At 32.6% G+C, this 15,163-nt stretch overlaps 1 protein-coding gene across 2 annotated transcripts in view; it reads left to right on the top strand.

Moving 5' to 3' along the window:
* yki (Transcriptional coactivator yki) overlaps nt 1-13,260 on the top strand; it is a 61,589-nt gene extending 48,329 nt beyond the window's left edge. The window contains exons 2-5 of one of the 2 annotated variants that reach the window (XM_076404912.1): nt 9,249-9,367; nt 9,556-9,687; nt 10,319-10,585; nt 10,719-13,260. In XM_076404912.1, the coding sequence (XP_076261027.1) occupies nt 9,249-9,367; nt 9,556-9,687; nt 10,319-10,585; nt 10,719-10,963 (763 nt within the window). In that variant the 3' untranslated portion in view covers nt 10,964-13,260. The remainder of the gene's footprint in view (nt 1-9,248; nt 9,368-9,555; nt 9,688-10,318; nt 10,586-10,718) is intronic. The other variant, XM_076404913.1, reaches the window with a different exon arrangement.
* The last annotated feature ends 1,903 nt before the right edge of the window (nt 13,261-15,163 follow it).

Raw genomic sequence — 15,163 nt, 5'->3', positions numbered from 1 at the left:
GAACTTTAGGGTATTTATATAGCTCGGTGAATGGAGGTAGGAGGAAATAAAACTGGTGTTTACATTTTTTATTAGCGTTTATTAAAAATACGCCGGGGTTGCGAGATATTCATAATCGATTACTAGTCGGCGCTACTACGTGTTCAACATCTGGGATAATATGTTCTGAGTATTTTGTAGGTTACTGTTCTAAGATGTAAAATCGACATACCTCAAGGACGTTGCGGAACTTTCGGACTAACTGAGCTATCACCAACAAAACCGCTTTCTCCATATTTTTGTATATAACAGTTCAATTGCAAAGTCCCCGGCTTATCATAGTAAAACACATTTTTTTGGTAAAATTAATTTTTTTTTATTGAACATAATTTCCTTCAAAGGTGATACACTGATTATAACGACCCTCCAACTTTTCGATACCATTTTTGTAGTACGATTTGTCCTTTGCTTCAAAATATGTCCCAGTTTCGTCGATCACCTCTTCTTTCGACGAAAATTTCTTCCCAGCGAGCATTCTTTTGACATCTGAGAACAGGAAATAGTCACCGGTGGCCAGATCTGGAAAATACGGTGGATGAGGAAGCAATTCGAAGTCCAATTCATGGATTTTTGACACGGTGCATTGTCTCGGTGAACTAGCAAGTTCTTTTTCTTCGAATGCGGCCGTTTTTGGCAATTTCGTCCTTCAAACGCTACAATAACGCTATGTAATAGTCGCTGTTGATGGTCCTTCCTTTTTCAAGGTAGTCGATGAAAATTATTCCATGCTCATGCCAAAATACAGGCGTCATGAGGTTGCCAGCCGACTGTTGCGTTTTCCCACGCTTTGGAGCGAGTCCATCGTGTGCAGTCCACTCGGATGAAATGATGGAACCATGTTTCATCCATTGTCACATATCGACGAAAAAACTGGGGTTTATTACGCTTGATCATCTTCAAACACTGCTCCGAATGATCAACTCGTCGTTGTTCTTGGTCAAAAGTGAGCTCGCGTGACACCCACTTTGCACAGAGCTTTCTCATACCCAAATATTCGGGAATGATATGATGTGCACATTCAGTTGATATCTTTAGAATGTCTGCTATTTCATTCAGTTTCAATTTACGGTCATTCAAAATCATTTTATGGATTTTTTTAATGTTTTCGTCGGTATCAACCTCTTTTGGGCGTCCACTGCGTTCACCGTCTTCGGTACTCATTTCACTACGTCTAAACTTAGCATACCAATCCTTGATGGTTGATTTTCTTGGGGCAATGTCCGGAAACACGGCATCAAGCCAAGTTTTTGCTTCAACTGTATCTTTTCCCTTCAAAAAGCAATATTTTATCAACACGCGAAATTCCTTTTTATCCATTTTTCACAATAACAAAAGTTGCTCCACTCAAAATGTTATAATTCACAAACTAATGATTCGACAGCTGTCAAATTTATACATGCATCTTTTGAGGGTTAGGGCTAACTAGAGAAACATATGGATTTAATTCTAGTAGCGCGATCTATGTGTCAGGCCGGGGACTTTTCAATTGACCTATTATGTTTATGTAAACTCAGTTTACAGATATTTGTCAACAGCTTTTTAGCTATAAAACCTGTTGTTGATAAAATCACTGGTATAATGCGGATATTTCTTATCCACTCCTTTGTTAATTGTTCTTTTAGATCACGATACTTAGATATTTTTTCATTGTGCTTTTTGAGCAAGTTGTTGTTGTTCGAGATGCCAACATCAATGAATATTCCACTTTTTTCTTTTTTATTAACTATTATAATATCAGGTATATTATGGTCGACCCGCTGATCTATAAGCATTGTACGTACCAGTACAATTTATAATCATTGATCTCTAGAACAGACTCAGGAGTGTTGATAATACGGAACTTTCTTTGATTGGTGCGGTTACAGCTTATCAGCGAATTCTTGGCGGACTATTTTGGCTACCGAATCATGTCGCTTTTTATATTCCGTAGATGCAAACATCTGGCAGCCCTCTGTAATATGCTCTATGTATATTTGTGATCGTAAACCATTAACTATATATTTTAAATAGTTTCTACTTGGAACAACTTGATCCTGTGTAGCCAGTTCCGGAAATATCCTTCCCGATACCAACAATTAATAATTAATTCGACGCCTACAAATCGACATTGTCCTGGCAAGTCCCTGCCGGGTGCCTTCCGTAAACCGGTTTCCGTTTCCATGCTTCTATTTTTTCGCCATCTGTCTCGAAATATTATTCAATGTTGTTTTCTTTTAGACATAAAAGGGTAAAGCTAAAAAGGGCTTGGCATATTGTCCTATGTAGCAGTAATGTTTCGGATTGTTTGATGATATAGGAGGGTGAATCAAATATAAATGGTGACTTTGTAAAATAAATTTATTGATGAATGGTATACAGAAACTAAACTTTTCACATTTTTCAAGGTAGTCCGTGCTCTACACACTTTTGCCGCCGGTTTGGAAGCTTGATTATTCCTTCTTCATAAAAAGTTTGAGGGCGATTGTCAGCCAATTGCGCACATATCCTCTATTTCATTGCCTTCAAATATTTTGCCTCCAAGTGCTCTTTCAAGGGCGCAAACAAAAAACATAAGGTGACAAGTCAGGGCTATAAGGAGGGTGCTCGAGGGTTTCCCAGCGCATTTCTTCCAATTTATTCCTTGTCAAAACTGCGGTGCTTAAAAAACTCGCCTAGTTGATTAATGATGATGGATTGAACAGTTTCGTAACTGATACCCAATTCTGATGGGATTTCTTCAATCCTTAACCTGTCAATAAGCTCTCGAACAGCCCGGATGACTTCTCTGACCCAAGTATACACTTGATTCAGGGACAGTAGCATCCCCGAACTGAGCCTTCAAACGAGTGAAAATTTCCGATTGTTTAACGCCTTCATTGGTTTAAAACTTTATGATGATGTATTGTGTAACAGACGAAGGTACCTCTCGCTGAGTCATGGCTGCACTGCGGACAGAACCAAGCACAGCTGCTACCCACAGTGGTTTTCCCCCTCCTCATAAACCAAAGAACACTCGAACATCGAATCCTCTAGATTGAAATTACGTGCTAAGCTAAATAGTAAAATTACCGTTTATGTTTGATTCCCCCTCGTAATTTCTTAGATTAATTATCTCTTGATAAAATAGTTTGCCGATTAAAAGATTATTCCCCTTCCTCCGAGATTTTGAGGTAAGATTGTTCTTTCGATGACACTTCTGGGATGGTGTTTTTGTTTGATGGTCAGTAGAGTTTTAACTTTCTTTTGTAGGGCTTGAATATCTGTTTTAGTCCATTTTATAATACCAAAGGAATAATTTAGAACAGAGTATGTAATATGTTTTGGTGGCTTTACACCTGTTTTTACTATTCATCTGTTTTTAATATTTGCCTTATTCTTTTTATAAACTCACATATAAACGCATTCTTCATTGATGTTTGGTCGATTCTCTGACCCCGCTTTATGACTAGATATTTGTAGATGTTATTACCCGATCCTGAATTTTAAAAAGACTTTGTTGGAGATTTCCTGGAGTTACACTTATTATTATAATTACGGCTACAGTAATATTCTTCACCTTTGGTGATGATTATCCAAAAGTTCGGAAATCATCATACGAGAAGCGTTGCAATCTCTATGTATTCGAATTGTTCTTCATTTGCGCCGCAGTTTTATTGAATAACTTCAATTTTAAAATCTTGGAGAAAACATTAAATTTACCTCAAGCATTGCTTCTGAAGTAATTTGAACTTACTGATGTCAAATAGTGTCAGAAGTCTTTGGTCGTCTATTTCGGCCCCTTTCTTCTGTATTCTGATAATCTATTGAAACTGATTCATCCAAATGCATCAGGAATTTATAACTATTTGTGGCCTGTTGGTTTTATTTTTTATTTAAAGTTAATTCTCTCTAGGCAACACTATACTACAGCGGAGCGTCATCACGGCGATTGTATTTATAAACCGTAGTAGAACATATACATCACGCCAATTCACAAGCAAACTCTCGTTTTTATGACATATACGAACTTGAACATAATTGATGACGTGTAGGAATTACAACGATATTATGCGACGTTGCACTAAGCGCCTTATTTGGACAGAAAGTTAGCTTTTTAACAAGAGTCTAGTTCTGGAGAATCCCCGTATGCGCATAAGGGTTCAAATTTTTTGTATGGTTTGGTTCACTTCAATCTCCTGACATCCTGCGCGCTGTCCAGCAGTTGTACTGCTTCCACCTTAGTATGATTTATTAATCTTCTTTGATGTTTCAAGGCGAAATCTTGGATAATTTCGCAAATCCATTTGATTCCAGGTTATCCTGCAGTTCTTCGTTGGTTAGCTAGCGATAAGCATTGGTAATCAATCGAGGAACCTTGTTTTGACCGCGTTGGATGACTAGTTGATTTTAATTTTTAGTGGAAATTCGCTTTATAATTGTCTTATAAATCAACCTCTTTGATTTTAGATCAAGTTGAGAGTATCTTCCGACTAATCAGTATAGTTGTTTTATTTTAGTTCTAGTGTGTTTTGCTTTTTGTCTAACATGATATAATATATTATCTTGAATTCACAAATTAACCTAATATTTCTGTTGAAACTCAAGTTTAAAAAAATTGGGCGCATTTTTTGTCTGCTATAATATAAAATATGTAATATAAAGAACCTTTTATAAACATCTTTTATTTTAAAGTAATTTTGAAAAGAAAACAATATGTATATACAAACCAATGTAATTTTCATATTTTGTATTATAATACACGCAATATGAAATGCCTCTTATAAACATATTTAATTTTAAAAGGAAAAAGAGAAAACAAATTTGTAAGATAATAAACATAATTTATTTGTCTGTATATAAAAACACAAACATATACTTATCTTTACAGTTATTCAAAAATATATTTTAGCTGCAAATTCTAGACGGTTCCAGTTAGCTGGTGACAAATACATTGTCTGATTTTTCATAATTGTGGATTGAATTGTTCAAAGATACTCATCTCCTTTTTCTTTGTTAGTAGCAACATTTTTTCTCTGAGGTACAATATTTTTCTTTACCTTAGATTTATTTTCATTTGACTGAGCGCTTTCTTTTATATTACTTTCCACAACCTTCAGTATTAGTTCAATTGGATGCTATGCATTTTTAATTACCTTAAATTGTTCTACTGTTTCGCTTTTTTTTAAATGATTTCAGAATGTAACAATATACTGTGAACTTGCCTATTGGATTTTATAAATGCATCTTTCTGAAAGCAGGTTGGATTTAGAAGGCTTTCAGCAATGAATGCTCTCTTATTCCATATAATTTAGGCTCTTTTGCTGTTCGTGTAACACATAAAGGATATAGAGTCATATTTATCTGTACTTTGACCTTCGTAGGATCAACTATGCCTAAAATATAATGAATATAGTATAGAGTTGAATCCAATTTGCAAAATTAAAATCAAAATTGAATATGTACACACCTGGATGAAAATTCCTTATATGTCTGTTCACATTAGAAGTGTTACAAAAACTTTTTTAACAATATTCATATGATTTATCCATTGTAAAATCAATATATGAACTGCACAAGAAATAAATGAAGCAAAGCTCTTATCAATACCATAGTGAGAATTAAAATGGCCGCTGTAATTCGTTGAATTTGACCTCTCGCTTGTTTGCAAATGGCGACGTCGCAAAATTAGGCGGAAATTAGCGAAGTTTACCGAAAGAGGTTGGGATTCTCCAGAACTAGACAATAGTGTTAACTTTGAGATAGAGGAGAGACGCATAGTGTAATTTCGCTGCGATATAGTGTGGTTTAATGATAGACACAATCGATAATGATCAATATAATAGAAATAAATTAGTGTGAATTATCGAATGATATTTTTTTAATAACATTTGATATGTGCTATTAAAACTTTTCGTATAATTTCATCCATTGCTACACTGAAAAGCAGGAAATAAGTATTAAAAAAAAACCTTGTATATAAAAAGCATGTAACGCAATTATGTTTTAAGTGTTTGTATAGGGTGGACCATCTGTTTGTCTTTTTCACGAGTACTACGCCATATTTTTAACAATTTTAAGACACCAATAAGACTTGTCAATCTTATAGACTGTTTAACTGCGTCTTGTCTATTTGCTACATCACCAAATGTGCCAAGAATAATAAATTATTTTGTTAAGTATTATCTTGATTATACTTTTATACTATCGGTTCGTATTTCTTAGTTGATTCCCAATGTTCAAAAACACACTAATCTGTAGTGATTATACTTTTATACTATCGGTTCGTATTTCTTAGTTGATTCCCAATGTTCAAAAACACACTAATCTGTAGTGATAAACTCTGAAATCCCTGTTAATAAAGCACCCATCCCCATAAATGTAAACCCTTATCTCATAAACGGTACTGATATGTGTTCAAAATCATTAGAATAGTTTCAATAGCACTATCAAATAGGAATCAAGGCGGCGCACCCTATACTATAATACCAAACCATTCATTGTTCGTCAATATTTTATTTCTTGACCTTATTACGCCATATTTTTAACAATTTTAAGACACCAATAAGACTTGTCAATCTTATAGACTGTTTAATTACGTCTTGTCTATTTGCTACATCACCAAATGTGCCAAGAATAATAAATCAATTTGTTAAGAGATCTGTTGTCTCTATAATGCAAAAGAACAACCCGAATACATTTTATTTATGTTACTTTATGATACAAACTGTATCATAATGTAATATTACTTTTTATCTTAGTATAGCGTATTTGTCTATTGTAATTCATGCCAATACGAGTAAGAAGTCAATGATGAAACTGTTTGATCAACAAGTGGTCAACGTGATTTAAACATAAACAACATATTTCTCCTCAAATATTTCGAATCACTAGCCAACAAGACCACTTGAAGTGTTTTAGCTCAGAAATAAAAGAAAAACGATCATTATAGTATACAAGTATTTGCATTTTAAGAAAGATATTCAAAAGGAAGTCAATCCTTGAATACCATCAACAGTCATTTTCGTCAATAAAGATATCGAATGCTATCAGAAATAATCCGGGCCATAAACTAGTAAAATAGGAATAGAATGTACTTTAACAATTAGCGCAGAAAATTCAATAAAAATGTATTATTTTAATTAATATTTAAATGTAATAACAATAATTGTCAGTAATTATTTACTATCAAAATAAGTGCCACTAAGTGCACGACGCCAAACATCACAGGGTTCCCCAGGTGGCAGTGCATCAACAAAAAGTTATTGTTTGGTGGGCTAATATCGACCGATGCAGGGCATATTTGAACAATTTTATATTCCATACACAATGGCACACATGGACTTTCCAAATGAAAAAGGAATTTTGTTATTAACTCATACACACAAAAAACCCAATATGTATCTTTGAATACTCGTTCTGTCAATTTCCTTCTGCTTAAGTAACAAACTGCAATCCAAAAAGAAAACGGTGTTACAAAAAAACAGTTGAATAGTATAGATTCTACTTTCCATTTAACACTGAAAGATCATCGTTAGAAAGGAGGCCGATCTAACAACCCGATAATCAATATAGATACCCCCGTATCTCGACTGATTGTATACACTGTGGTTTATTATTAGATGAAAATGTTAGGAAATTAATAAAAATGCGCGCAAAGAGCATATATAGCGTGCAATACTCGTGGGTGGAAATTATACACAAACGACCAAATAAAAATCCTTAATGTTTAGAATAAAACTTGTGTTCTCCTGACTATTGTTGAAAATTGAAAATTCGTGGAAAATTGAGTTGAAGGAAAAAAATCAATATTTACGTTTTCTAATAGCAAAATCTAATTTTATTTATACAAAAATACCAAAGTAGTTTGGTTTTGAAAACAACTTAACAGATCATTTGAAAAGTCCCCGGCTTAGCATAGTAAAACACATTTTTTTGGCGATTTTTTTTATTTAATATAAATATGTTCTCGTTACACAAACAGCAAATGAGCCTAAATCATATGAGATAAGAGAGCATCCATTGGTGAATGATGCATTTGCAAAATCTAATAGGCAAACTCACAGTATATTGTTACATACTGAAAAAAAATTTTCCAGCGAGCATTCTTTTGAGATCTGAGAACAGGAAATAGTGGCTGGTAGCCAGATCTGGAGAATACTGTGGATGAGGAAGCAATTCCAAGCCCAATTCATGAATTTTCGCCATCATTTTCACTGACTTATGACACGATGCATTGTCTTGGTGAAGCAGCACTTTCTTTTTCTTCAAATGCGGCCGTTTTTCGGCGATTTCGTCCTTCAAACGGTCCGATAACGCTATGTAATAGTCGCTGTTGATGACCCTTTCTTTTTCAAGGTAGTCAATGAAAATTATTCCATGCACATCCCAAAATACAGACGCCATAACCTTGTCAGCCGACTGTTGCGTTTTCCCACGCTTTGGAGCGGGTTCATCCTGTGCAGTCCACTCGGACGACTGTCTTGACTGTCTCTGTGACTGTGATTGAACTTCGGAATGAAATAATGAAGCATCATAATGTTTCATCCATTTTCAGATATCGACGCAAAAACTCGGGTTTATTACGCATAATCATCTTCAAACACTGCTCCGAATCATCAAGTCGTCGTTGTTTTTTCTCAAAAGTGAGCTCGCGCGGCTCCCATTTTACACAGAGCTTTTTCATACCCAAATATTCGTGAATGATATGATGTACACGTTCAGTTGATATCTTTAGAGTGTCTGCTATTTCATTCAGTTTCAATATACGGTCATTCAAAATCATTTTGTGGATTTTTTTAATGTTTTCGTCGGTAACAACCTCTTTTGGGCTTCCACGCGTTCACCTCATTTCACCACGTCTAAACTTAGCATACCAATACCTGATGGTTGATTTTCCTGGAACAGTATCCAGAAACCCGGCATCAAGCCAAGTTTTTTGCTTCAACTGTATTTTTTTCTCTTCAAAAAGCAATATTTTATCAACACGCGAAATTCTTTTTTATCCATTTTTTTCACAATAACAAAAGTTGCTTCACTCAAAATGCTATAATTCACAAACTAATGATCCGACAGCTGTCAAATTTATACACGTATATTTTGAGGGTTAGGGCTAACTAAAAAACAAATGGATTTAATTATAGTAGCGCCATCTATGGCCGAGGACTTCTCAATTGACCTGTTACTAAGAAGTGATAAAACCTTATTATCCGCTGTTTGCTTATCATTCTAATGTATTTTATCGTTTGTTTCAGTCATACAACACGTACTACCACATGGGAAGACCCAAGAAAAACTTTAGCTGCGTCCCAACAGCATCAAAGTTCAGAACATCTTGTAACACACCCGGTTTCCCATACGTCCCCTTCTTCTAGTAAGTTCCTCGAATAAGTACACAAACATATCTTAACAGTAAACTTAACAAAAAAAGGTGAATCATTTTCTTGTGTCCGAAACTAAATCGTTTTATATTTAATAAATGAAGCATAGAGTAATGAGTCGGAGAAATGTCTCGTATCCATAGTTTGACTGATATGGGAGTGAAATGTGTACATTTTTCAGATACCAAAGTAAATAGCGATGTAGATTTAGGGCCTTTACCAGAAGGATGGGAACAAGCTCAAACACCTGAAGGTGAAATATATTTCATAAATCACCAGACCAGAACCACCTCTTGGTTTGATCCCAGAATTCGTAAGTTTAATTATAAATATTACACGTTTATATTCTTACTTCTACATCAAATTTAGATTGGTATGGTACTGGTATACCCAAACACTATTTTCTTCTTAATATCTGATTTGATTTTTTTATTTATCCAGCCTGAGTAATACTAATTTTTTAAACGTGTATTATACTTACTTTAAAAAATTATAAATTTGATTACAAATGATTTCAAATAATTTAGCTCCCTTTTTATTATATTTACAAATTTGGTTAAACTAGGAGCGTCTTTATATTAGACTCTTCTATATATGCACATAATTCTTAAATTCTGTAAATATTCAGAATGCAAGGAATACATATAAAATATCAGGTTGTGTGGTACTCATTTACTTAATTACGAATAGAACATACATATTACATACATAACTAACTAATGAATGTCAGAATTTAGCAATATGTATAACATGTATAGCTGATTGGTAAAAATGTAATTATTGCTTATCAACTAACTATAAAACTTTTTTGCTTTTCATCATTTGAATACATATTATGGTAGCATGAATTTTTACTCCCACGCCTAGTATAATGTATTAAAGATACTAACAAATTTAGAAATTGCATGTATATAATATGAAATAATATATAATGTTAATTTCAGCTCAACATTTGCAACAGAGATCACCAGGAAGTAATCTGGCCCAACCTTCATGGCATGCGGTGCCGTCTTCATCTCCGCAAAAGGCTCAACGTATTAGATTACAACAGCTTCAGTTGGAAAGAGAAAGGCTGAAGCAACGACAGCAAGAAATCAGAAGACAACAAGACATAATGCTACGAAATTCATCCACCGATCTACCCGTTATAGATCCATTTCTATCCGGCTTAACTGACCATTCTCGTCAAGAATCAGGAGATAGTGGTTTAGGTAAGAATGTAATAATTCATTATTTTTCGAAGAATCAAAGCTACATACCATTTTTTCTGTATATATTTGACATAATTATTTGCTATAATTATAGCAAAAAAGGAAGATACATGATTTCGTATTATGTTGTTAGGTATGAGTACAAACTATTCAATGCCCCATACTCCAGAAGACTATTTAGCGAATATGGATGATAATATGGAAGTGGGCAGTGAAAGTCACACAATGGATACACCAGACTTATCTTCCATACACGATAACATCGACTCAACTGATGATTTAGTGCCTAGCTTACAATTGGAAGCTATTCTTGACGATGTGCAATCCTTTATAAACCCTGCCACTACGAAATCAGATAATGGACTTATCTGGTTGTAAAACAATGATCAATATATCTGAATTCGGTTCTCTTTACTTTTTTATACTTTTTCTCTTTATTAAGTCGTATTTTTTTCTATCATAACAGTAAAAATCAACTTTAATCATCCTTGGAAGTATTCAAACGTTTAAATATTTATTTATTGTTTTTTAGCCTAGTTAATATTAAGTTTTATATCTTTACATGGCCCAACTATTTCCTCTTAACTCAAATTTGATTGTTGTAGCTTTTATGCAGACCTTATTAAAACATGTTTAACTGAGATACTTTTTAAATGCTGTTAAGAATTTCAAAATGTTAATTTTGCAATTTAAATGTTCACCGTTTATTTACTTAGACATATATCCTTTATATACTATGTGAAACGGTTATTACTTGAAACTAGATGAAGAAAGTTAACAACAAATGACGAAACTAAGTAAAGAACACAACAATAGTGGGATTAAGTGCAATTGTTATTTTCTGTTTATATGTCCAAGAATTGTTGTTAATTTTCCTCAAGGCAGTTTTTTCTAGATGCCTGCTGGTATAGACATCTAGGGGAAGCTGATACTTGCACAAATTGTTCCTGTTTATGAGGGAACAGTTATGTTGCAAAAATGATACACTGTTTCTGTTAACTGCAAAGGTTAACAAGATAACATGATGCTCATACTAAAACAAATCCATCCAATTATGGTGCCTTTGAATGATGATTGTGTATATATAAATAACTAAATGTATAAGAAAGTACTATTTACCTAAATTGTTTCTATTATAATCATAGTTTTTAAATGTTACAATTCATAAATAAGTTATAAGAATAACCAAGCTGGATTAGTTTGATATTTTTAGAGTTTCAGTGAATCAGTCAGTCTTGGTTGTTTTTGCCTCTGTAAGTTTACAGAAATTAAATTTTGTGGTAATGCCTTTAATTTTTTTGTATAGAATTAGGATTAGATTTAAGACATATCAGAATAGACGGTAAATTCATTGAAATATTTGAATTTTTATTATATTTTTACACTAAATTTTTAATATTGTTACATATATACATGTATTACATATTTACAATTTGCATATTATACACTCAGTAGAATGTTAAGTGTTGTATTAGGCCTGATGAATGTTCATGGTTTATTAGATGTTATATAAAAACGATGTTATCAATTTCTATACAAGTAAATGAACATTTATATATGGTATTTGATATTGTATTTTGATAAAATTTTAACTTTTTGATAAAAGTGTTTAACTTTAATATTTGTATATTTTAATGAATATACCCATATAATTGTCTTTTCAAAATACTACACTGTATTTACTTATTTTTAAAGTACTGGATCATAAGCAACTATTTTTCCATCACATAAATCTATTTTTTATTGGCAATATATATTTACATATAGTGATTTCTTGCAATATTAGATATGTTAGTTACTTACTGAGAAAAAGCAATATATTATGTGATTGAGCAAACTACGCAGAATCAGTAATACTCATCATTTGACAGTAGCACACATTTTTTTTCCTCTGTCAAAATAAAAGAAAACAAATGAGGCCTTTATACACATTTGGTACAATGTTTCAAATTAATACTGTGATATTTAAAAAGTATATGAAATATTTTAAATGTTTGCAACATTTTAGTGAAGTTTTTATTCTACAGGAACTATATATTCTACAAGAAATATCATTTTAATTTTTTAAGTAACTAAATATTATCATACCACAATGCTTTGTTTTTTTTTCAATAGGGTGTTGTGAAACTGAACCGTTTTAATCTTAATCCCAGAACATAGATTATTTTCATTTAAGAAGTTATTTTTATTTTCTTTTTATATATTTTTTTTAATTTTAATTATAATATAATCTAAGGTGTAACATTATGTGGTTTGATGTCTTAATACTTTCTATTAGTAAAATTACTTATATATATATATATATATATATATATATATATATATATATATATATATATATATGTATATATATATATCTAAAACAAAAGAATGTCCTTAATTTTAAGATCAATACTGTCTCAGATTTTCATATCTTGAAAAAAAATTTAACTGCTCATTAGCCGTAATCTAGTGAAAAAAAATGTATAATGGGCATTAACGTTTAACCAGATGTATAGGCTAAGTCAAATTTTGAACAGACAAATTCGGGATTGATTTAGGCTATATTTAAAATTAAAATCTCTCTCTTTGAAGTAATCTTATGTCGAATTTATTTATTTTTTAATTTTGAATATGGCTTGTTTTATTGTTTGTATAAGACATGTCTGTATTGTAAATAAAAAAATATATAATTATATTTTTGCTTTATTTTCTATCCTTTTCTTGTTACAAAGTATGGTCATAGTTGATATTGCAAACACTGGGACAACTGGGAATAAAAGATAAATAGTGTTAATTGCGCTATCTAAGTAGAACTTCATCTACTTATTAAAATGACCAAATATCCTAATATTATCGGATAAAATGATGGCGTAATAAAGGATTATGCTGTCGATTTTACGTATTTCAGTGCTACGTTAATAGATGTCAGCACTAATAATTTTCCAAAATCAATATGCAGATTAAGAATGTTAGTTTTAGTTTCCATTATACCTTATTAACATATTTATTAATTTATTTTAGTGCATTATAAAACATTTTATTTAAAAGTAAGTGAAGATGACGAATACGGGTATAGCAACTTTTTATGTAGATATAAAGACCTATATAATGTATCTGAAAGAAATGCCAAACAAGTAAATTAGTCGCAGGATCTTTCTCGAAGATATATTTCCATATTATAATGTCATATGATCCTTTTTTTTACATTCGACGACAACGAAGAATTTTATCGCTATAGACATTTTTCATTAAAATAACGTAAAATATATTACAGCTGTGCCACTTACACAAAATATGTTTCTTTGAACATGTTTTCAAGGTGTGCCTTCGTCGGCAAGGTTCATACATAAGTAAAATTAGTGGCGCCCTTCCAAAGAAATGACCAAAAGGATGTCGACTGCTGTCCTGTCTGGACAATTTATAATTATTTTAAAGGTATTTTTGAGTATTCCCTGTAACTTCGTAGATGACAGCTTGCGTTTATTGATCTTCTGAATAGCAGTGTTTTTAACCAAATTTCTAAACATGCCCTATATTAGAAATTTAGGAACAGTTGAAAAGGAACATCGCCCTGATAAAATTACCATCGGCTTACCAGTTGCACGATGTTAAATATATCTCTAGACATCTATTTACATTGCTCACAATTGTAAATAGCTAAAAACTGACTTAACACAGATATGGCTACTGTTCGTTTTAACAAACATCGTAGATATTTCTACATTATACCCTTTTCCATATAGAGAAATACTGACTACTAGATGGTATCATTTGATGCTAGTTCTAAAAGCAGCTGTTTAGTATTTGCATTCTTGGCAAACTAGTTTTGAAGATATTGCTTTCTTTTTATGGCATTGGCAAAAAAATGACGAATTCAACCCAAAGCTTATAGGATAATTTTTTTTACTATATTATTTAAAAATATATTGTAGTGTATTAGACAAGGTTAAAACATTGAAATTATGGTTTTTTATACGCATAGCATACACATTTATTTTCTGGCGTTTTCTAATGGGCACTAATGTTTACTACGTATAGTGGGCTTAGACTTGACCAAGAGACACTTGGACATTCGATCGACAACTAAGCATTCCATTATAATAACCACTTAGAACGACAATTGTATTGTGAACATCATTTTGAATTCTAGGGGAAAACAGCCGCTTCGTACCGTATTCAGATACACATATGCAGAAAAAAATGAGTTAATGTTGAGCAACCACCAACAATTATTTGGTATGCCTACGGTACGTTTAGAAGAACACCCATTTTTCGCTGGAAAAATGTAGTTTTTAAAAATTTTCCCTAGTGTAATATCAAAACTATGTGATTGGTAGCGCAGTGGTAAAGGCGATGGGACGGTCCTCCTACTGTTGCGATAGCTGCGGGTTCGAATCCTGCTGGGGCATGGTCGTAAATTTATGTTTGTGATTATTTAAAATTTGTGAATGTTCCAGGCAAAAGTGTAAAATCCGACAAGGAAATGAAAGTCACGCCGGTAACAAGGCTGGGTAAGACCGGATGTCTTCTGGGATGATTTCTAATGTTGGTCACTAGCCAGTAGGTACGCTTAATGCCAAGGACCGTGGTTCGAAG

The sequence above is a fragment of the Rhynchophorus ferrugineus genome, unplaced genomic scaffold (genome assembly GCF_030347505.1).
Source record: "Rhynchophorus ferrugineus isolate W39M unplaced genomic scaffold, kcgeb_rfMv2 rfM5, whole genome shotgun sequence".
NCBI classification, from domain to species: domain Eukaryota; kingdom Metazoa; phylum Arthropoda; class Insecta; order Coleoptera; family Curculionidae; genus Rhynchophorus; species Rhynchophorus ferrugineus.
Note: the sequence above shows the minus strand (reverse complement) of the source record. Positions and strands in the feature narration are given on the sequence as shown.